At 59.4% G+C, this 22,724-nt stretch overlaps 1 protein-coding gene across 44 annotated transcripts in view; it reads left to right on the top strand.

Moving 5' to 3' along the window:
- The window catches only part of TNS1 (tensin 1), a 206,661-nt gene that overhangs the window by 92,723 nt on the left and 91,214 nt on the right, over positions 1-22,724 (top strand). For 21 of the 44 annotated variants that reach the window (XR_011439835.1, XM_070270468.1, XM_070270454.1 and 18 more), the window contains 4 exons: positions 2,859-2,900; positions 15,455-15,496; positions 16,248-16,298; positions 22,035-22,084. Coding sequence is in view for 18 of the 44 variants with exons in the window: in XM_070270454.1 (XP_070126555.1) it covers positions 2,859-2,900; positions 15,455-15,496; positions 16,248-16,298; positions 22,035-22,084 (185 nt within the window). In the remaining 26 variants the exon portion in view is untranslated. Of the gene's footprint in view, positions 1-2,285; positions 2,382-2,858; positions 3,006-12,929; positions 13,020-15,454; positions 15,497-16,247; positions 16,299-17,209; positions 17,383-19,522; positions 19,577-20,156; positions 20,868-22,034; positions 22,085-22,724 lie in introns of those variants that run through there. The other 23 variants (XM_023642296.2, XM_023642297.2, XM_070270451.1 and 20 more) reach the window with 10 other exon arrangements.

The following is a 22,724-nucleotide window of genomic DNA, read 5'->3' as shown; positions in this document are numbered from 1 at the left end:
AGGCTTTGTGGCTGCTGCTGCTGCTGCTTTGATTGCTGTTGTGTTTTTCAGAGTGGAAAGTTTGAGCGTCAGGCCCGCTCAGCCCCCGAGGTGCAGATGGGTCGCTGGAGGGACAGCCGGGGAAGGAGGCCTCCTGGAGGCTGAGCCCTGGGATTCTGAGCTGCCAGCCCTGGGTGGGCGAATGGCTCACAGGGCTGTGCTGACAGCCCCTGTGGGCACCCCAGAGCCTGCCCCCTCGGCACAGGGAGGGTGCCTAGCTTGTGTCCCCAAGGAGCAGGAGGAGTGGTTGCTGCTGACACCGGGAGCATGAGGCCATAGGGCACCGGCCACAGAGTGGCAGGGGGCCCTGGCTCTCCCTGGCACATTCCAGCCTCCTGAGAGGGTGGCCAGGGGCCAGGGTGCCGGAGGGAAGGAGAGAGCCTTTTAAGGAAACATTTCTCTGCTTAAAAAAAAAAAAAGGAGAGAGAGACAAGAAACATTGAAACGCACAACAGAGTTAGTGGGCTGGCCAGCCTGCTGGCCTGGAATGCACAGCTGTGGGCGGCCGGTGGAGGCAGCCGCTGGGGGCAGAAGGCCACGAGGGGGCACCAGGCATCAGGGACTCTGACTGGGGTCCACAGCTGCCCCTCAGATCTGTATCCTTAGGGGCTGTTTCTGCCTCAGGGGACAGGGAAGGGGCCTGGGGTCAGCATACCTGGGGCCCCATTCTGTCCACTGTCTTGGGGTGGTGCTGGGAGAGAGAGACCCTGCCACTTGTCTCGGGGGACACTGTCCACTCTGCCTCTCCCTCACAATGTGCCCGTAACCCCCTCTTTCACCTCCCCAACCCCAGTCCTGAATGGAGACCAGAAGCCCACCCTCCCATAACGGAGTGGGGGACGATGGCGGTGGCTGGGACTTGCCCACGTCTGGGAGGCCGTGCCGGTAGCTGCAGCGGCCCCCTCTCTCGCAGCTCAGTCCTTCCCTCAGGGTCCCAGCCCCTCTGCAGTCCCCGCTCCAAAGAGGGAAGCAGAGCCAGGCGCTGTCCTGTGCATTGGCCTGAGGGACCCACGGGAGATCGAGGGGGGGGAGGGGAGACACTGGGGACCCGGCCCCAGGAGGTTGAAACGTATAAGCCCAGAGTGGGGTTTGGGGCTGTGGGGCAGGGGACAGAGGCAGGAGGCCACTGCTGGGTGCAGGACTCCTGCCTTGAAGGTGCCCGGCAGGGACATCAGTGCCCCCTGTGGCTGAGACCTTGTCTTGTGGCAGCGCAGGCAGGGTGCCCTGAGGGCCACAGCCACCTCCAGGACCTTCTCCTTGCTCCTGGTCTCTTCTCCTGGCACCCTCCCCTGCACCCCTGGCCACTGATCAGCTTGTGACCTTGGGCAAGTTGTTTAACCTCTCTGCGCCCCTTGTATAATAGGACCTAACTATTGGGTTGTTGAAAGGGTTAAGTGAGTTGACGTGGGTAAAGCACTCGTAACAGTGCCTGTTGTCTGTACATATGCAGTAAGTGCTAGGTATTGTTCCTTTCCCCCTTTTTTGGTCACATGTGTGATTCTCCCAGGAGTCCTGGAGTAATGCTCAGCACAGGGCAATAGATGCTGAGACTCAGCTCAGGCCTCTTTGCTAAGATGAGCCGGGCAGGGAGCCTGTAACACAACTGGAATGCGAACTCCCAGCCTCTGCCGCTTCCAGGGCGCGGGGCATGCGGTCCCACAGGTGGTGTGTCAAGCTGGGGGTCCCTTGGGTTGGTCAGGTGACAGAACAGGGTCGGGTGGAGGGAGGGCCCAGCTGAGGGTGGCCTCTGAACAGCCAGCTCCAGCCAGGCTGTGGGTTGTCCCCATCGCTGCCCCACTGGGGTGGAAGCCGGGGTGGGGTGGGTGCCCGCTGTCTGAGAAGGCAGCTACCCTCTCTGGCCATCCACAGCTCGTGCCCACACACCCTCGTGCCTGAGAGAGAGCCCTGCCCCCGCCCGTCCCCTCTGTAGGCCCCGTGCCTGGTGTTCGGGTCGGGAACTGGAGCCAAGATTGAGGTATGAGCTCCAAGAAAAACGTGTCCGGGCTAGAAATAAGGAACACTCTGAGTCTCTGATAGAGGCCCTGCTAATTGTCAGGGCTGCTTGGCTGCCCGGCCTGGGGGGGGAGGATGTTATCTTGGGATGGGGGGGTGCTCCAGCCCTCCCCCACCCCCTCTGTCTGGAGGCCCAAGTTGCCACCCTCACCCCCATCCCAGAGGATCATGAGTGAAGTAAATAGCTCACCCACGAGGGGGCCTCGCCCAAGGCCTTCCGTGTGTGTTAGTGACCTACAGCTCTCGGAGAGCCAGCAGGGCCTTCACCACCGTTTCCCACACGTGTGCTCCGGGAAACCGTGCCAGCCACCTGCAGCTCTGACCTTCGGGTGAGACACCTTGACACTGGGGAGTATGGGGGAGGTGACTTTGCCTCTTCTTGAGGTCTTAAACACGTTTTTAAGAACTTTAAAACCAATCCTACCATATTGTAGAAAATTTAGAACATAGAGAAAAAAAAAAAATCCTTATTCTTATTACCGTTGAACCTACAGTTATTAAAATCTTGGTGCCTTGACCTCCAGTCTGTCAGCGTCTGCCTACTGCTTACAGAATTGAAGGACGGGGACGTGCGTCTCCTTTTTGCCCTCTGCTGCTCCCCCCCCCCCGGAGTGTTACTGCCTGAGCGTTTTTCCATGTTGCCTCGTAGTCTTTCTTCGAAGTCTCAGACTGGGGGGTGCCGATGTGTTGGGTTGAGGGACGGGTGTCTAGGATGGAGCCGGGGGCCAGGGAATGGTCTTGGGAGGCCCTGGTATTCTGTGGGGATGAAGGATGCTGACCTTGCCCTTTCTCTGTTCCTTCCACAGGTGGCTGCCCCTTGCGTTCCTCCGTCCAGCCATGAACTGGTGGTGAGTGACACTTGGCTCCCTGCCCTGCAGCCCCGCCTCCCCTCTCTCCTCAGCCCCCGCCGGCTGGCGAGCCTGCTGGTAGCCCCCAAGGTTCTGGGCCCTGAGGTGAGCAGGCGGAGGGGCTGCGTCCCGAGGCTCATGCTGGCCTGGGAGGAAGTGAGTCATGAGGTCCCTTCTGAGGACATGCAGGGCCTCCTATTTCAATCTCGAGACTTCAGGCCTTGGAAAAACCCATAAAAGGGCATCTCGCGTGTCTTGAGGCCTGGCCAGGTGCCTGTCGTCCAGGGCTTAAAGGACCAGGGGATGGCATCTCCTCCCCGCTGCCTGGTCCCAGGTTAGGTACCCATCGGCCGGAGGCAGGGGACAGATGGCCTGGCCACAATGCTCATCTCCCTGGGCGGTTGCTCCCATTCAGGGGCCCTGTTCTGCCTCCCAGCTCCTTGGCTGACTTGCTTTCTGCTCTCTCTCCGTGTCCCCCACGTCTCCCTCCTTCCCCTAGTCAGGCTTCCAGAAAAGAGGGGCCCGCTGGGCTGACGAGAATGTCAGGAGCTTTTCCTCCTGCCTCTGCAGGGGCGGGGTCTGCGCGTGTACAGGTGTGGGCGTGGGCGTGTACGTGCGTGTGTGGGCTGTGCTGTGGAGGGCCCCTGTGGGCACAGTCCACCTGGCGGTGCAGAGGCGCCTGTGGTGACACTGAGGAGGGTGGGAGTCTGGAGGAGGGGGCACGGGTGTCACAGGGCCCAGGCAGTTGCAGGTGTCGCACACCTGTGTGTGCGGTGACTTGCTCGGCTTGGGCACTGGAATCTCAGACAGGCCACCTGCTCTCCTGCTTTCTTTCGACATCCATTTGCTGTGTGACAAGGGGCCCGTCCCGTCCTCTTTGTGGACCTCAGTTTCCCCTTTTGTCAAAGCGAGGGGTTTCGCTGGATGCTCCCAAGGCCTTCTCAGTGCTTACAAGCATCCCCTCCATTCAGGGTCGAGGAAAGAATGAAATAAAGTGTGCAGCAGTGCTGGTGACATGGACCCCCCAGGGACCGGAGCTGTGTGGCTGTGCTCTGCCTCCTGGCCCAGGTCCTGCCCAGCTGGTCCCTTTCCTTGCAGTGGCCCCCCCTCCCTCGGACCCTTCTGGGCCCCAGCTCTGCCCAGCTGTGCTGCTCCAGATGGGTGCTGTTATTCGCAGGAGCCTAGTCGAAGGTCATCTGACAGCGGCGGGGGCTCGGGGGGCTGCGGGGATGAGGCCGGAGTGCAGGCCTGTCTTGGAGCTGCTGTGAGAAATCTCCTGGGGTCGTGGAGGGACACCGTGGAGGGTGGTGGGAGGGGTGAGGAGGGGCGAGCATCGTCTCATCGTTCCAGCCCCGCTGCCCCTCACCGCTGAGAACAGAATGTCCTTGGCTGGTCTAGGATGGCTGGGGGTCCGGGTCAGGGATCTCCAGGCAGGAGCTTTGTTTACATGAGGAGGGTCAGAGGTTGGGACGGGAGGGACTAGGTTGGCATTCCAGCTGGAGGAACTCCTGCCTGAGCGAGGTCATGGCATCTTCCCGGCTCTGCGAAGTGCCCACTTGTGCGGGGGGCTCAGACCTTCTCGGACGTCGGATCAGCCACCTCGTGGTGGAGATTGTGCACAGACACACCCCCCTCCTCCCCAGTCAGGACCTGCCCCCAGCAGCGGTCCTGAGCGAGGGAGGTAGACCGCTCCTCTGGATCAGTCCCTCCGTCCCTTGGTGTGTGACCTTGGACACATTGCTTAACCTCTCTGCATCTCAGTTTCCCCTCTTCAGATTGGGAGTTAGTAATAGTACCTACTCTGACAGGTTGTTAAAAGAATAAAAAGAGCAAATTAACCCATTTAATTAATCTGTATTCAGAACTCTCCAATGGCTGCCCCCCTCGCTTGGAGTGAGACCCCACGGTTCTTTGACAGGCCTGCACAACCCTGCAGGACAGGTTTCCTCTCTGACCTCGTCTCCTTCTAGAAGCTCTCTCCTTCGCTCACTCTGCCCCAGCCACCTGGCCTTCTTGCTGGTCCTCGAACATACCAGGCACGATGCTACCTCAGGGCCTTTGCACTTGCCATTCCTTCTTCCTGGAATGCTCTTCCCGCGGATCCCTGCAAGACCCTTCCTCCATGGGTCTTACTCAAGTGCCAGCATTTCCCTTCCCCCAGCGACCTCATGTCCCTTCCCTGCTTTCTTTGCCCCCTGGCGCATATCTCCATCTGGTACATTAGGTGGTTACTTATCTTGTTTAAGAGGCTCCCCCCATGCCAGCATGTAGACTCCATGATGAGAAGGACTTTAGTCTGCGTTCTTTGCTGTATACCCACTATCCGGCACACAGTAGGTACTCAATACATGCTTACTGAGTGGTGGGAAGAAAGGCCTTCCGCCGTGGGCTTGGTGCCCATTAGGTGCTTGGTAGGCAGGACTGCCGTCCTCTTACTCCCTGGTGCGCTGATGGGTGGTGGCGGTCTATGGGGGGGCCGGCCTCCCACTGGAGCTCTGCCGCTGTCCCCAGGGAGTGGGAAAGTGGCCCAGGGGAAACCGGGAGAAAGTCTGGCTTCCTCGAGAGCCCTCGGCACCTGTTTCCTCGGGCGGGCAGGTGGGCGGGCGCTGAGCGGTCCCGGGAGGGAGGAAGGGCGGCTTGTTTCTTCTTCCTCTTCCATTGCCGCTGCCCTTCGGCCGCTGTGGGGCTGGGCTCTGGCCTCCCGCCCCCTCCCCCATCTCACACTGTCTCTCTCTGTTTGTCCAGTTTTTTCCGTGTCCCCAGCTCTCCCTCTGACCTTCTCACCCCATCTCGCTTAAATCCTACCCCCTGAGGTTGGGACCCCCATCCCGGGCCCAGGATTTCTGCCCAGTCTCTGGGCTCTGCTGGCCAAACACGTTTTCTAGCCTGTGCCAGGCCGGCCAGGGCAACTGGCTTAATCTTCAACCCGTGTTTTCATCTTCCTCAACAGACGTTGCCCAAGGCCTTGGGTAGAAGGGTGCTAGGGTCACCTTCCTCCTGTGGGGTCCACTGGTGGGGGCAGGATGGAGAGGGGACGGGGGCTTGTTGCCATGGCCACTCCCCATCCTTGGAAAGAGCTGAAGCAGCTTTTCTCAACTTCTGAAAAATTAGAGTCAAAAGGAATTTCCCGAGGGCAGTAGCCAAGTGGAGTGGCCCCCGAGGTCGGCCGGACGTTGAGCCCTCTGTGCACGTGGCCTGGCACCCAGGAGACCTGGGCAGAGACGCGTGTGTGCACAGCTTCTCCTCCCGGGGCCGGCCCGGAGCAGGGGCTCCTCATGTCCCTGTGGAGTCGTCGGGGGTCAGCGGGAGTCTGCAGGGGGAGGAGGTGGATGGGGAAGTGGAGCGCCAGGCTGCTTTCACCCGTAAGAGTCATCAGAGCCGTAGGGAGACTTCAACCCTTGTATGGAACTTTCTGTTTGCTCACATTGTTCTGAAAGCTCTGCACAGATAGACTCCTTTTATTCTTCCGGACAGCACAGAGAGGCAGGGGCTGTGATGATACCCGCATCGCGGACGAGGAACTGAGGCCTCGGGCCCCAGAGCTCTTCAGAGGGGGAGCTGGGATTCTGACTCAGTGTCGGGCCCCAGGGTCCACCCTCCTAACCGTTGATAATGACAAATGTCACTCTCAACTGCACAGCCCCAGGGGTTTTCGAAGGCCTGCCCCTGACACTGGGCCACTCGGAGCCCATGGTGAGGTCTGGGCGGGTGGGAGCCCATCCTGGGTAGGCAGGAGGAGCACGTTGTGCACAGGAGCAACTAGGGCTCAGAAAAGGCAGGCACCTGGTTCACGGTCACACAGTAGTGGGGGGCTGGGTCAGGAGTGGGCTTTGGGTTCCTGGTTCTGCTTTCTCCCTGGACACCCTCAGCGCTTGCTGCTGACGTCAGTATTGATGCAGCCAGGTGGACTTCTCCTGACTTCCCCTTCTAAACAGTGCCACCCACGGGTCCACCCTGCTAGTTTCTCTGTTGGCTGGTGGGCCTGGGATACGGAGGAGGCTCCATCCTCCACCCGCCCGCATCCATCCTACCAACAAATGTTTCTGAGGGCCCAACTGGTTCTGGTGCTGGCGCTGCCAGGCCTTCTAGAAGGCTGGTGGGGGTGGAAGAGGCATGGAGCCACAGGAGCGGGAAGACTTCAGACGCCATCCAGTCCAGCCCTGCTCCTTTCAGGTAATGGAACTGAGGCCTTGAGATATGTGTTTTTTTGACTCTCAATTCATTTTTTAAAAATTGTGGTAAAATATGCATAACATGAAATTTACCATCTTAACCATCCTTTGAGTGCACGGTCAGTGGTGTTAAGTACATTTGTGTCATTGTGCAACCATCGCCCATCCATGTCCAGAACCTTCTCATCTTGTGAAAGGAAAAACGCTGTACCCTTTATATAGTCACTCCCCATTCCCCCCACACTGGGCGGCCACCGGCCTGCTTTCTGTCTCTATGAATTTGATGACTCTCAGTTCCTCATGCAGTGTTTGTCCTTTTGTGGCTGGCTTATTTCACTTAGCATAATGTCCTTAAAGTTCGTCTGTGTTGTGGCAGCTGTCAGCATCCCTTCCTTTTTAAGGCTGAGTAGTCCGTCGTATGTATAGACCATGTTTTGCTTATCCATTCCTCTGTCAATGGACACGTGGGTTACTTCCACATTTTGGCTGTTGTGAATAATGCTGCTATGGAGATGGTTACATAAGTATCTCTTTGAGTCCCTGCTTTCAGTTCTTTTGGGTATATACCCAGAAGTGGCGTTGCTGGATTATACAGTAATGCTATTTTTGATTTTTTTAAGGAACTACCATACTGTTTTCCACAGCGGCTCTACCATTTTATATGTCCACCCATAGTGCACAAAGGTTCTAATTTTTCCACATCCTGGCCAGAACTCTTTATTTTCTGTTTTTTTTCGATAGTAGCCATCCTGATTGGCGTGAGGTGGTGGCCCTGAGGTTTTGTATGACTTTCCCAGGTTCCCCGGCGTCAGGTCTGGGCTCATGGAAGCAGAGAAGGGGATGTTAGCTGGGACAGGGGAGCGCGGAGCCCGTCCCCCTACGCTGCCGTCCTGCTCTCCCTCGAGGAGATGGCTAGTCGGCGCTCTGGCTAGTTGGAGCTCCAGGCCCTGGTGAATTTCCTGCTAGGGCATTGAGCGGGCCATGTGTGGCCATCTTTGGGAGTTCCTGGAAAATGGAGCAATGCCAGGAGAGATGAGCCTGAGAGAGCCCTGGTTTTCAAAGAGGGGGAGGCAAACTCTGGGCATGGCATTCCAAAGAGGTTTCTGAAGAGGAGTCCAAGACCAGTGAGGGAGGTTGCAAATCCCACTGTGTGCCACCCAGGCAGCTTAGTCCGGAGAAGGGAATACAGGGTAGGGGCAGAAGGGGAGTGACCACGTGTTGAAGGGCAAATTGGCTGATTTTCTCCAAAGTAGGACCTGGTAGGTGGAGGTTCTTATGAAAAAGAGATTTGGGAGTAAAGAAGAGCTTTATACCTCTGATACCGCATATGGCCCAACAGGGCTGTCTAGGGGAGCCAATATCTGCCACTGGAACACATGCTCACCCACACCTGTTAAACGTAAGGTGGACGCTGATGGCAGGTTCCCTCCCTGTGAGTCCTGGGTGGCAGTCCTCCTGGCCCACTGGGGTCCTGACCTTGGGCTGGGCTGTGAAAGGACATGGTCCAAGAGGTCAAGGCATCCCCTGGGACCCCCACTGGGAGAGGCCCAAGTCGGGTGAGGGGCCCTGCCCTCAGGGAGCCCATTCAGTGGGGACGAGAGAGGACATACTGTGGAAAGCAGTCAGTGCTCCCCTCGGGGGTTCTGACCAGAGGTAGCACTGGGGTCCAGGGAAGGAAGCAATCATTTGTGCTGTGATGGTGGAGGAAGTCCGTCTCCTGTTCCAAGACCAGTTTAATAAGATTTGAACAAATGGCAGAGAAGGGAAGAAGGCGGCAGGGCTGGAACTGAGGCGGGTAGGGCCTTGGTGCAAATTCCCAAGCCTGACTGGGGCTGGAGAGAATCCAGTGTAAATATTTTTGGCCAGTCTGTCCTCGCTGGGGGGACGAGGGGGCCAGGTGATCTTGTCTCACCGGGCGGGAGCACGTCCTTGGTGGCCCTAACTGGGGTGCTGGTGGGAACAGCGTGAGTTCATGATGGAGGCGGGCTGGACACGGCATGCGGAGTGGGCGGTGGGATGTGGGCAGGGGCTGCAGGTGGAGGAGAGAGGGCAGGGCGGTGGAGTCTGCCCAGGAGGAAGGGGCCAGGGAAGGGAGGCGTCCAAAAGCCGGGCTGGGGACCTTGAACTTGATGGGTCCTTGAGTAGGGAAGTGATCCAAAGCAGGGCTTGAGAGCCGGGAGGCTGCTGCCAGCTGTGGGGTGTGGCTCGGTGGCGAGGGGCTGCCAGGAGGAGGGCTGGTAGACAGACGGGGCTGGTGCAGGTGCTCACTGGGGTGGAGAGGATTTGAGCAAGGGCAGCCAGAGGGGCATGGGGAAGGGCCTAGGAAAGCCCAGCTGCCCAGCACCCTGGCTGAGGGAGGGAGGACAGCATCTGGGGGCAGCACGCGAGATAGTCCAGCCTGGCTGGGCGGCCTGGTGAGCGCGTGCGAGCCGGAGAGGGTGTCCACAGTTGCTCAGCCTCAGCCCGGCATTGGGTGCTGAGTCCCTCGGGGAGAATTGAGGGGGTGGTCTGAGGACAGGAGTGGGCTTGCCCAGGCCCCTCCCCAGGGGGTGCGGGGAAAATCAGGCATCACATTCCACTTAGTCACATCCAGCCTGTTCTTTATCTCTAGTGGCCTCGGCCTGCCCGGGAGAGGATGTGGCCCCTGGAGCAAATTCACTCAAACGCTCAGGGGACCCAGGCTGCCAGCTGCCTCCCACCCTGGCTGGGCCCAGCCCTGCCTGCTCAGTGCTCTCCCTCCCTCCAGCCCCTCGCCCTCTGTGCTGAGGTCCTTTCCCGGGATGGGGGCAAAGATTCAGGGGCCAGGGGCAGACACAAGCTTTGAGGAGCAGACCTGAGCTCGAATGGAGCTGGCCAAACCCCCATCCCTGACACTCCGTCTCCTTGTTTGCCAAAAGGAGTTCTAAGTGCTCCTTCTGTCTCTGCTTATAGAGCATCATGTTGATGGTCCCCGCAGAGGGCCCGTGGGGTCTGTAACGTGCGGTCCCTGCCACGCCCCCTCTAAGTGCCCTGTAAGTGGCGCTTCCCTGCCCTTTTGCTTTCAGCCCCCTTTCTTCATTGGCTTAGGGTTCTATTTTTGGAACAAGCGAGCCTGGAATAACTTGCTCTGGGTCCTGGGCCCGAGGACATTCCAGCTCCCTTCCCCTCCTGATAGGCGGCTCGACCGTGACCTCACAGTTTGTGGAGATGGCAGTAGATGTGATGTCACGGGGTCTTTTGGGCCTGAAAAACTGCCCGGATTCCAGGCCTCCCAGGGGGTGAGGGTGGGGAGAGTTGGAGGGGGGAAGCGGGGAGGGTACGAGGAATTTCTGGACGGAATGTTCCTCCGGAGGCTGAGTCCACATTCTGCGCCAGCCCCCCGCCCCCCAGCCCCGGGCTTGGGCACCTCCCCCACCCGCCATCCCTCTGCCTTTTCCTTCCTCCAAAACAGCAGCCCACGGATACATTTTTTTCCCAGCCCACCCTCCCTGCAGGCCACCGACGTGTCCTACAGCCTGAACCTCCGGCAGCCCTCCCAGCGCCCCCAGCCCCTGCAGAACGGACCCTCCTGGGCCCACACCGCGGGGGGCACATGCATGCATGGAGAGGGCATGCATGTCTTTTTTTGGAAAAAGAAATTGAGGAAAGGATGTACAGCTTCCCTTATCCGCCCTGTGGTTCGCAGCCCCTCGCATTCAGGAAGTTCTCTCCGGGGTCTGCATGCAGCCTTGACCGCTGCCCTTCCCTCTTCTTCCTGTGGAAGTCCAGCCACCATCTTCCTCCTGAGGACCTGAGACCGTCAGTCTTTCTGTCGCAGAAAGCTCCTTCCCCACAGGAGGGCCTCTGGTTAAGAATAAGAGGACTGAGTGGAGACGTCTCCAGGGAGGGGAAATAGACGCCAGGGGTGGGAGGGGCACGTTCAGATCCAGCCCCCTACCTGCTAGCTGGCTGACCTTGGGTGAGTTGCTCAGTCCCTTGGACCCTCAGGTCCTCGGCTGTGAGATGGAGTGGTGCTTACCTTGTGCGCAGTGGTTCTGTGGATTGACCGCCGTGAAGCGGAGCCCGACACCGTGCTCAGGGCGTCCTTAGCTCCTACTGAGGAGTTGTCATTACTGTGTTAACATTATGAAAAGGTGTCTGCAGGCCAGGGCGGGGGCGGAAAAGGCAAGGCAGGGGAGCACCCAGGGGGCAGATGTGAGGGGGCGTCGCTCTCAGGGTTGTGCGGGTGCCTCAGAGGGAATGCCTCCCCAAGTCTCCTGCCCTGAGTGCCTCAGCCTCGTCCCTGCCCTCCTCCAGGCTCGTGGGTTTGAGACCCTAGAGCAGAGTCGTCACGAGGAAGAGCAAGGCTTGGCTGTCAAGTGATGCTAGATGGAAACCCTGCCACCTGCTCAGGAGCTGGATTCGGGCTGTCCTGCCTGGGGCCGAGCTGGATTCCGGAAGACCCCTGGTGGGTCTATGAGTTGCTGCTGCTGTCAGCTTTGGGAAGCCGGGTCCTTAGGATCCAGTTTGGTGCTGGGACTGGGCAGTGGGCGGGGCTGGAGGCCCCCCTACCCCGCCCCACCCTGTCCCTGTCTGGGATCCGTCTGCTGCATCCCCTGCAGCCAAGCCCAAGGGGGCGGGGGGAGAGGTGGCCGCAGGGAGGCGCCCAGCTAACCCTGCCTGCAGGCGGCTGGGGACTGGGGGGGGGCAGCCAGCTCCACGTGGGCTGTACAGGGCCTGGGTGCCAGCCCCAGTCCTGCCCTGAGACTCATGGTGAGAGGCCTGCGAGTCATACCTCTCTGCACCTCAGTTTTCCCCATCCATGAAGTGGGGAGGGAGGAGATGGTGTCTGAAGTCTCTCTCAGAGCTGATGTTCTGCGGAGCGGTGTGCAAGAACGGGAGGTGTGTGTGTGTCAGTATGGTGGGTGTAGAAAGGTCCTGGCCAAAATCTAAGCAAAGATGGAGGCCAGGGCCTTGGTTCCCGCGGGTCTCTGGCGTGCCTGCTGCATTGTCGATGATGAGCCTGGTCAGTGGGCCAGGGAAGAGAGTGAGGGGCTCTCTTGGGTAATTCACTCAGGGGGTGTTTTCCGAGGGCCTGTGGTGTGTCAGGCACAGTTCTGGGCTCTGGGGGTTATGGGAACTTAGTTTTAGTGGGAGAGGCGGACTCTAAACCAGGTAAGAAAGTAACATATATAGTGTTTTGGAGAGTGATGAGTTCTAAGAAGAAGAATAAACTAGGGCAAGGGTGAAAAGTGTGGGTGCGTCTGCGTGCTGATGCCAGGGGGCCGCCGAGGCCTGGTGGGGCTCCGCCAGCCGCTGGAGCTCTGGGACTGCTGCCTCGGGGGGCCACAGCTCGGGCTGGCCTGGGAGCTTCCTGTGGCAGACCCAAGCCTCCCGGGGGCCTGGGGCAGCCCTCCTGTTGCCAGTCCCCTGACTCTTTCATTCCCCGTCGCCCCAGAGCTGGCCGCGCCTGGGAAACGGAGAAGCAGGACGGCAGCCCCGGAGGGGCGGGGGCATGCTGGCTGTGTTTGCAAACACTGCAGCCGGGGGTCAGGTCAGGAGAGGTTTTTGGAAATTTTTAGCTCCTCAGAAAGCTTCTAGACCAGTAAGTTGAAGGAATCTGATGGCTGGCCCTGTGGCCTGCCTCCAGCTGGCACGGGGTAGCAGGGTAGAGGGGCTGGTGCTCATCTGATGGCTGGCAGGGAGCGAAGTTTTTCTTGCACTGCTGAGGCCTGTGGTTTCTAATATTGATTCCGGCTCCCTGGGCGGCATGTGCCAGACCCGGGAGGGGTGGGGCAGGGTGGGCCCGGAGAGGGCCTGGGCCTTGGGAGTAGGCGGGGCGGTGATGATAAACACCACCACATTTATTGAGGGCTCCCTGAGAGCCAGGCCCTGCTCTAAATGCTTTCTGCGTCTGTCTTGTTGGATTCTCACAGAGCAGCACCGTGCAGGCCTGTTGGAGAGTGGCCGATGAAGGGACCTGCTCGAGGTTCGTGGGAGGGGAGACGGGATGTGGTCCGGTGTCTCCTGCCAGTGCTGGCCGCTTAGACCAGTGCTTTTCAAAGGGCCGTCCCTGGGCCTGGACACCTGTGAGAAACGCACATTGTCGGGTCCCCCTGTAGGTCCACAGGATCAGACCCTCTGGGGAGAGCTGGCCCCTGTGTGTCAGCAGCCCTGCAGCTGACTCTGAGGCACAGGCAGGTTCCAGACCCCTGGCTCATGCGCTGCTCTGCCGAGAGTCGGGGTCTCTTAGAGGCTGTGCTTGGAGCAGGGCGAGGGCTCCTCGGGGCCTGCCCTGGACCTGGGGCAGGTCCTTCGTCTCCAGCTTCTCCGTCCCACCCCACTTCTGTCCCCTCTGACCTTCCCTATCTAGGGAGGCTGGTTAAGCAGACTGTTAAGAGTGATGGTTTCGGAGTTGCAAGATCTGGGTTCGGATCTCAGTTCTGCTGTGTAGACCATGTACTTGGAAGGTCCTTGCAATCTGCCCTCCGGGAGTTCTCCTCCCCACAGGAGGCCAGAACAGCTCCATCCTGCCCAACCCGGGGGCTCCACGGGAGTGTTCCAGAGCCCTGGACCAGAAGAGGCAGGGGTGGCTGGGTGTCAGAGGTGGGGGTGGGCAGACACTGCTGCCGAGGACTCCCCTGGGTGGAGCTGGGTGGTGGGTGGAGGCTGAGGGGAGAACCTGGTCCCAATGAGCCAGCAGCTCCTGGAGCTCCGTGTGAGGCAGGGGTCCCCGGGGATGTCCCAGTGTACCCATTGCCCCCTGCCCAGTGGCCTGCGGCTCAGGAGTGGGGCCTCTGGGAGGTGGCTGGATGAGGGTTAGGGCTGGGCTGGGGGTGGGGGCAGAGTGTGGCATCTTTCCTCCTCCAGACCATCCTCAGACTCTAGGGGGCCAGCTGACATGCCTCCCCACCTCCTACCTCGTCCTTCTTCAACCCTCCCAAGCTGCTTGGGCCCTGAACCACTCGGGGCGTCTCCCCCCGGCTTCTGCCCCTGTCTTCCAGGCAGCAGGGGTGAAGTCTGGGCTGCTTCCAGAAAGAGTTCTCCTGTCTTCCGCGTAGCCCCCGCTCTGCCTCTGTGCCCTTGTGGTTCTGTTCACCCCTCAGGTGCCAGAACCTCTCGGAGGTCATTCTGGCCACTCCCCCATCTTCAGACGCGAACAGCTCACCCTCAGGTGCAGGGTGGGGTCAGGGCAGGTGCTTCTGGTTCTTACCCTGGTCCACGCTCACCTCTGCAAAGGTGTTGACTGGACAGTGGTGCTCATGTCCTGGTGCGTGACTCAGGGCCCCTCTGACCGCTTCACTGAGTTGGGACGGAGCCCTGGTGACTGCGGCCAGGAGGTGGGCCTGGAATGGGAGTTCCTCTCCCTTAGGAGGTGTCCGAGGAGCCCTTTTCGGGGTGCCTTTAGTAGGAAGCACTTCTGTTGGTCTGGACAGGGGAAGGATGGCACCGGGTCAGGGACAGGATCAGACTCCAGTGTTTATTGATGACCCACTACGCATGGATCACGGTCCCCGGCAGGAGGGATGTGATGACTGAGTTGGTGAAAATGCTGCTTTGAATCTGTTTTGGAGGCAGGTGGGGTAAGAATCACAAATAAAATAATAGCTGAGGAATAAGACATATTCCCACCATGAGGTTCTTTACACGTGAAGGAGCAGATAAGTGGCACAGACCACTTGGCTTACTGGCCAAGGTGGGTGAGAGAGGCCCCCTTGCTGGGGAATTCAGGGAGGGCTGCATGGAGGAGGAGAGCCTGTAGGTAAAGAGGGGAAGCCATTCCACAAGCCAAGGCCTGGATGTGGGAATAAGCAAGGGGGTCTTGGGGCAGGTCTGGATGGAGCAGAGCTTTTGGGTGTGGAAATGGAGGTCTGCAAGGGGGCAGGGCCAGTGGTGGGGGCCGTGAAAGCCGACTGAGGAGTCAGGACTCCAGCAGGCCTCGTATCCTGGGCTGCTGCGAGTTCACGTGGAGCCCCAAGGTGGGATTCAAACCCTGTTGTCCCCATCAGTAGTCGATGACGTGGGGCCTCTCCTTTAACTTCTTATCTGTAAGGTGGGGCTCAAAGGCAGTAGTGGCAGCGACCTAACTGGGTTCTTGTGGATAAATGAGATGCTGGCAGTGAAAATGCCCGGCGTGCAGGACAAGAGGAGCTCTTCCTTGCTCTGGGGTCAGCAACTGTCTGAGCCAGAGGTCTTGGAGAGCTTGGCACCCTGGATGGTTCTAGTATCAATAAGATTGTTTGTCATTTTCCAAACTCTGCTCCCCAAGCGCGGGCCAGCCAGGTTCTGTCTGAGTCTTGGGTTGGCGTCATCGGCTCTGCCTCAGGAGGCATTCTGCCCGACACCGCCACCAGCCCTGGGGAGGGGGCCAACCTGGGTACGTTTGCCCTGAGGCCTCACACTGTCCTCTCCCTTTGTCCGCAGCCCGTCAACGCCGAGAGTGCACCAAAGAATGTAGTGGACACGGTGAGTGATGGCAGGCGGGGCGTGGTGGGGGACAGCCCGGGGAGGCTGGACAGCAGAAGGGGGCTTTGGGGGAAAGTGGACACGTGTTTGGGGACATCCTTCTGGGGTTGATGTGGGGAACGTGGTGGGGGGATGTAGGGGGACGTGGGACACGTCAGGAGCCTGGATCTGCCACCCCTGTGTGTTCGGAGGTGGCTTGCTGGGGAGGGAGGTGGGCAGAGAGGGAGAGGCCGCGGTTAGACGTGGGCCTCTTGAGTTGAGATGCAGACTGCCAGAAGGCCAGGCAGATCTTTCAAACAGCTTTTTCTGACTTAGCAGAGGGACACAGGTTTCCTCGAGGCTGCGTGGAGGAAGAAGGGAAGAAAGCGGGTGGGTCCTGCAGTGGGGAAACTGAGGTTGGCAGCGGAGAGGTGTCTCCTGGCATGGAAAGACAGGCTGGGAGATGGGGGGCCTGGGCTCAAAGCCTGACTCCCCCAGGGTTCTGACTGTGTGACTTCAGGCAGGCTGCGAGCCTCTCTGTGCTCCAGTTTTCTTATGTGCAAAATGGGAATGACAAGATCTCCCACAGGAGTGGTCCTGAGACACGGATGAGGGTTGTGGTTAGCTCGGAGGGGCTGGGAAGAAGGTAAACAACCGAGTCCCCTCCCAGCTCCCCGCCCCTGCCCCTGCTGACCGCAGCAGGTGAGACACCTGCGGCCTTCAGGTGACTTTCCTGGGCTCTGCTCTCTGACTGCCTTTTCTCTCTCTCCAGGGAGAAGGAGTCTTCCGGGGTGGAAACACGCGGAAAAGCCTTGAAGAAGACGTAAGTATGGGCAGCAGAGCAGAAAGATGCGGCAGACCTGGTGCCCGGGGCTGGGGGGAGGTGGATGGTGTCCCCCACCTGTTGTGTTTGGAGGGCTCCCTTGCCTCCTCTCTGGAAGGGCCGGCAGGGGTTGCTCAGCCCCCTTGCTGAGCACGGGGGGCGGGGAAGATGGCTGGGGGGGCAAGCAGGGGACCTCCGTCTTGGCTTTGGCCTCGGTCTCAGCAGGATCCAGAGCTCAGTTGCCATCGCTTTGCAAGACCTCAGGGCTCCAGGGCGGGGAGGGTGGAGAGAGGGTGTGCTCTGCGGGGCCTGGCTTGGTGGTGGGCAGTCACCGAGGTAAGGACGAGGGGAGTGGGCAACACCGCAGCAAGAGGGACTCAGGGCAGAGAAGAAGAGGGACCGGCCTCTTAGAGGCTCTGCAGACCTTGGGGAATTGCAGGTTCTGCTTCTTTGGAGAGAGGCGTCTGTGAAAACAGCAAAACCTCTGTGTGGCTCAATGCCTTGGATTCGGGGGGAAGCTGAGAGATGGGCCAGTAGGTCCCCCTGGGTCCCCCCTGCCATGCATTTTTGGTGGAGGGCAATGGGCAAATTCCTTCAATGGAGGGACCCAGAGGAGGGCAGAGGGGCTCTCCCGGGACTCTGCTCTGAGCAGTGCCTGTGTCCGGGCTGGTCCTCACACCCCAGGGAAAGATGCCTGACAAAGTTGGCCTCTCTGTGTCTTCCTCGCCCTGCTCCGACCAGTGCCCCTGTGCAGGCCCCTCCATCCTCGCCCGCCCTCACTGCAGAGGAACAGGGAGTGGTTTTGGCGGTTGGCACTGGGGGAGCTGTTGATGGCATGAGGCCCTATCATCTGACAGCTGCCTGACCCACGGGGAGGAGGGCCCCAAAGGGCGGGCCTGGTGAGCAGGAGGCAGCTTCTGCAGGCGGCTGCACTTGTGTGGTGAGCCCACTGCCACTGCCGCATTGGCTGCGGGCAGCCCTGCACGGCCAGCCCTGCAAGGGGACGCGTCCTGGGGACTGCACAGGCCCCTCCGGGAAGAGCGGGAGCATGGCTCTCCAGTTAGTGGGGAAGGCTCCCATCAAGGTATGCGCGGGTCCTCCGGGCGTGGAGTACACCTGTTGGGGAGGGACCCTTGTCCAAGTTTGTGATGTTTCTGGGGCTGGAGTGCAGGAGAGAAATTAATATTTTGTGTACCTGCTACGGAGGATTAACTAGCTTAATGCACACAAAGCATACAGTATATGCTCAATAAATACCAGCCGTTCTTGTTGCTGCTATTTTGTCTAAGGGCCAGGAGCTGGGCTAGGTATTTTTGGTCTCATGATACCCCTCGTGGCAGATGCTATGGACCCATTTTATAGATCAGGAAACAAGCTCGAAGGGGCTCAATGACCCGGTGAATGCCTTCCGCATCCCTTCCTGGGATGGCTGTTATCTATGGCTCCCAACCCTTGACTGGGGGACAAGATGATGGTGCTGGAACCAAGCCTTTTAGCCAATGGTCTGGACACTCTTTTGAGCCGAGTCCTACAACTGCTCTCCCCACAACTCCAGCCTGGGCCAGAGGGATCCTGCAAGGGAAAGTGAAGCAAGGGAGAGTGAAGATAGACATCATGAAGAACTTTCTGTTGCGAGGCTGTGTATGACTTTGGTCCTGGGGAGGACAGGTATCCGTGGTTTTTTTCAGGAGAAAGTTCTGTTGCTTTGGGATGAATGTAGTCCTGAGGGTGGTGCCTCGTCTCGATATGGGAGGAGGGACGAGATGAATTTTGGTCTAGTTAGTCTAGTTAAAGGAGTGTGTGAGAGGATGGGCAAGCGAGTGGATTCCAGAAGGGGCTACGTATTGCCAAGGAGGAGAAAAAGCCTAAGTTTTAAGGTTCCCAGACACGTGTCCCAGGTGGGGTGACCCCAGGGCCCTTGCCCAGCCCTGGCCCTCCTGCAGTGTGCCCGGTGAGGAGACCCGTGTTCGGGCGGCGCAGTTGCTGTCCTGGGCCCGCTGCTGGGGTGACGTGCCTATTTGTGAGCTGTTTTCCTGTTTCTGGCCCAGGAATGGCTGTTTTCCTTCGACGGGGCTGGTGTGGAGCGGAGTTTGTGGATGGTGTGCTGTGTCGCACTTTGTTTTGGAAAAATCCAGGCTGGTGGGCAGGAAGGAGAGAGGAAGGGGTGTGGCTGGAGGGGCCGGTGTGGGAGGGAGGGGGTGGCTGGAGCCCCCAGGGGAACCGTTGGAATGGGGCTGGGCCCCTGACGGAGATGGGTCAGCAGTCACTGGCTGCCTGATGTGGCCCCGGTTCCTTACCGACCCTCCTCCTGGCTCTGCCCCCTCGGGACTGGGCTCAGGAAGCGCTTTTCTTTTGGTCCCGAGCTGTTGTGTTTGGTCTACAGACCTCAAAGGAAGGCAGGGCCCTTCCCACGCAGGCGTCCTCTGAATCTGAACCACCCCGCCCAAGTCCGGGGGTGCCCGCTCCTTGCTGCGTGGCCAAGAAGGTGGCCAGTAATGGAGCCTGGGGTCGCACACCCTGAGCCGCTCGGGAGTATCCGAGCGACTGTCAGCCGTGAGGACCAAGGCAGAGAGAGTTGGCTGGATCTGCAGCAGGAAGGGTGAGGGCTAGATCCAGGGGGAACTTCCTGATGGTGAGAGAAGTCGGACACTGCTGGGGGGGCTGTGGGGCTTCCTTTCAGCCAGAGAGGGGCTGTGTTCTAGGAGTGATAGAGGAGAAGTCTTGGCGCCTAGGGAGCTGGATCAGAAGCTCTGTTATTGCTCTGTGTCTTGGGAGGAGCAGGGAGGAAGTTCAAAGCCGTGTGGTAAAGGGCTTTGAGAGCCCCAGAGAGGACGAGGATGGGATCACAGGCAGACCAGAGCTTAGATTCCTTTTTAGAATTAGACCTAAGCAGTGCTCTCCGTAAAGCCCTCTGGTCATTCCCCTGGGGGCTCTAAATGGGGCCAGGTGAATTGCGGGAAATCACCGAAACCCCGTGAGCACTGAGCTGTACCCATTTTACAGATGGGTCAGTGGGACCCAGCGGCTGCTTCTTCTATAGGCTCCATGGATGAGCATCTTCCTGCATAGCGTGTAAGCTCTCTGAGGTCAGGCACTTCGCTTCCTCTGGTCTCTGGGGCTAGAACATTTGCCTGGCACACGCCGGGGTGCACGATGAAGTTATGAATGAGGGGATGGACACGACAGTGGGGTTGCCCGCATCTCTCCACCTACCCACAGCCTCGTGAAAAGGCCAGCGTGATGCAGCAGCCGCAGGAGGCGCTGTGCTAGCCCTGGGGGTGAGCTCACCTGTGTGTTTTGGAGCACTAGCTTGTGTTGCTGACACGCCCCCCAGCCCATCTGTGGTCTCCCGTTCTCCCTGTGGCTCTGTGTCCACCAGCGCTCGGACGTGTCCCCTGTGCATGTCTGCTTTTTGCCAGCGAGTGTCACATGCCCCCAAACTGTGCAGAAAACAGGAAGCCCTGTCAGTGAGAGGGCAGCTCAGTGATTCATCAGGGGATGATTGTCCAGCTGTCCGTCCGTCCTCTCTGCGGTGGGGTCACTGTCCTGGGCGGTTTCTCCCTGCTTCCCCTTCCACAGCCGGCCCGGTGGAGCAGAGCGGGCTGGACTTTGTCTTATCACCTCTGGAGGCGGCATGGCCAGACTCGGTGGGGGCCAAGTTCTTATTTATCTTCCCTGGCTTTTTTGGGGTGGGGAGGCCGAGGAATGTGGAGTGTTGTAACGTTGGGAAGGGGGGTAGAGAAACAGGAGCCAGTCCTCCCGCCCGCTCCTCCTCCTCCTCGCCCCTGGGCTCCTGGCTTCTCTTGTCCCCCAGTCTCCTCGCCAAGCCCGTCTCAGTGTCCCACTGTCTCCCCGCAGCTCCCTGGGCCTGGACCCGGGGTCCTGGCCACACCGCGAGCCTTGGCTAAATGGTGGCTTCCAGTTGTTTGAAGCAGCGGTGGTGGCCTCCTGCAGGAGTGGCTGTGGATCTGCCACAGATGAAACCCTGAGGGTCTATTTATAGCAGGGTGGCCCTGGGGCCTGGAACAGGGCCTAGGGCCTGGGGAGGGTCGGTGACTCCTCATCTGGGACCAGTGACACAGAGATGGATGAAGTGTTGGGTTTCTGCCTTCCTCTGGGTGGGTAGTTTTGGAACAGCCTGGCTTGGGGCTTGAAAACCAAATACGACCTCTCCTTACCACCCTCCCCCCGCCCCCCTCGCCTGACTCATGCAAACCCAAGTCCTGGGGCCAGGAGGGCTGTGCAGACTGAGGCACTTTCCGCCCAGCAGCCACACTGGCTGTTTTGTGCTCTCTTTCCCGCCGAGGCTCAGCTGCCCAGAGCCGGGTGGCGGCCCAGGCGGAGGGACCGGCGCGGCTGTCACGGCAGCCGGATGGAGTCCTCCTGTCAGTGGGGCTGCGCTAACGCTGGGCCCAGCTGGGAGCCGGGCCTCCCGGCCCATCCACCGCTGCCATGGAGGTGCTGCGGGGCCTGCAGAAGGCTGAGGGGCTCCTCTTCTTGGGGCCCCAGTGGCCAAACCCCAAGTCTGAGGTGAATCCTGCCAGTCGTCAGCTTCCCCGGGACTTGGGGGTAAGTCGCTGTGAGCCTCAGTTTCTCCTCTCTTTGGCAGGTTGCGGTCCCCTCTCCTCCCAGAGGCGGTTGCCGCTCGGTGGTCGGGAGAGGCCAGTTACTGGGAGGCACAGGGTGTTGGGAAGGTGCCAGTAGGCTCAGAGGGCTCTGCTGAGCCTGCGAGTCTAGGAGCTGGGCGTCTGATCCTGCGCCGTGTGCAGGGGCTGAGAGGATGGGTGGCTGGCGGTAGAGGGATGCGGGGTTTGACTTTTGGTGTGTTTCTACCGCTACCCTTTCAGTTGTACGTGATGTAACAACAGGAACAGCACGTAAGGGCCTTGTCTGCCTAATTCCTTTTAATCTTCAAACAGCCGCAGGAGGATTGTCTCCCCATTTGACACGTGACATCACGGGGGCCCAGAGCGTGAAGTAATGCAAGGATACTGGACAGGATGCTGAGGGCTCTGCCCTTGCGCCTTCATCACTGCACCATAGGGCTGCCCTGGGGGGTTTGGGACACCAGTTGGTCCGTTTGCCTAATTTTGTGCACGTCGACAACCCTGGAAGTGGGAGTGAGGGCAGACAAGGGGCAGTGGTCCTTAGGAGCATGGTCTGCTGCCTGGCCTGGTCTTGGTTCTACATGCCACACCTGGCTGCTCTCATCTCAGAACTTTTGATAATGACTCTGTGTTGCTGCTTTAAAGGGGAGGAGCTTGGGGTGATGGTGGTCAGAGGAGAAAGGTGCCGAGCTGGACAGAGGGTGCCATCGCTCAGCTTTCCTTCTTTTGTGCTTCCAGTCTGTATTCTCCACTCAGGGTTACTGTTACGACATCCAGTGAGTCAAGATGAAATGTGTTTCCATCACTTTAGTAACTTGTGTTGAGCGTGTACTCAATACTGCTGGCACCAGCCCGCGCTTGGTGCGTTTCCCAGCGTTCGGGATTCTTCCTTGCCTGGGGAGGGAAAGCCCCCTTTGGGGGCTCATATGCACACAGGCACACTCACATGGAATGGGCGTTGATTGCTGTTGGCTTTGGGTTGCTGTGTTGCCGGGGCGTTAGGGTCCCTGTGCTGGAATGCTGGCAGAGAGAGGAGAAGAGAGTCTGTTTGCCCACGGCCCTGACCGCTCCCATGGACGGCTCTGCGCCCGCCTCCTTCGTAACACTGCTTCTCTTCTCTCCTTCCCAGGGCTCCGCCAGAGGCCCACTCAGTGTCCAGCCCCATCCCCAGCCCATCAGGTATGTCTGGGCCGTGGTGGTGGGGGGCGGCTACCGGCGGTGAGGTCACTGTGGATGTTCTGGCAAGTCATGCCTTTGGGTCTCTGAGTCTGAAGTCCTAAAGCCACTGGTAGGGAAGATGGGCAGACATGAAGCCACGGAGAGGACGCAGGAGATGCCACTGGGAAACGGTCATGGTTTGAGTTCTAGCTCGAAGCCAGGCCTTGAGCTGGATTCTTGACCTGTATGATCTCATCTAGTTCTTGCAACAACCCTGCACGTTAAGTATTTTATTCCCATTTGGCTGATGAAGAAACTGAGTCTCAGAGAGATGAGGTGACTTGTTAAAGGTTACACAACCCCAAGAGGCAGCGCCGGGATTGGCGTCAAGACCTGTTCTAGATCCCGTTTCTCTCCACACACAGGGCTGTCTGGCGTCGGAGGGCTGGCGATGAGAGGAAACTTCTCTATCTGGCTGGGCCGCGGGGGCTGGGGGAACGGGATGCACAGGAGACTCGGTGCCTTGCTGCTCGGGAGCCTTCTATCCCTGTGTCCAGGTTCCCTGGCGTGGGCCACGCCCTCTCTGCCTCCTTTACCCCCGAGCCTCCCGAGATGAGTGAGAATCCGGCCCCGGGGAGACAGAACCCCAGCCAGAGAGGGC

Source organism: Equus caballus, chromosome 6, assembly GCF_041296265.1.
Source record: "Equus caballus isolate H_3958 breed thoroughbred chromosome 6, TB-T2T, whole genome shotgun sequence".
Classification (NCBI taxonomy): domain Eukaryota; kingdom Metazoa; phylum Chordata; class Mammalia; order Perissodactyla; family Equidae; genus Equus; species Equus caballus.
Note: the sequence above shows the minus strand (reverse complement) of the source record. Positions and strands in the feature narration are given on the sequence as shown.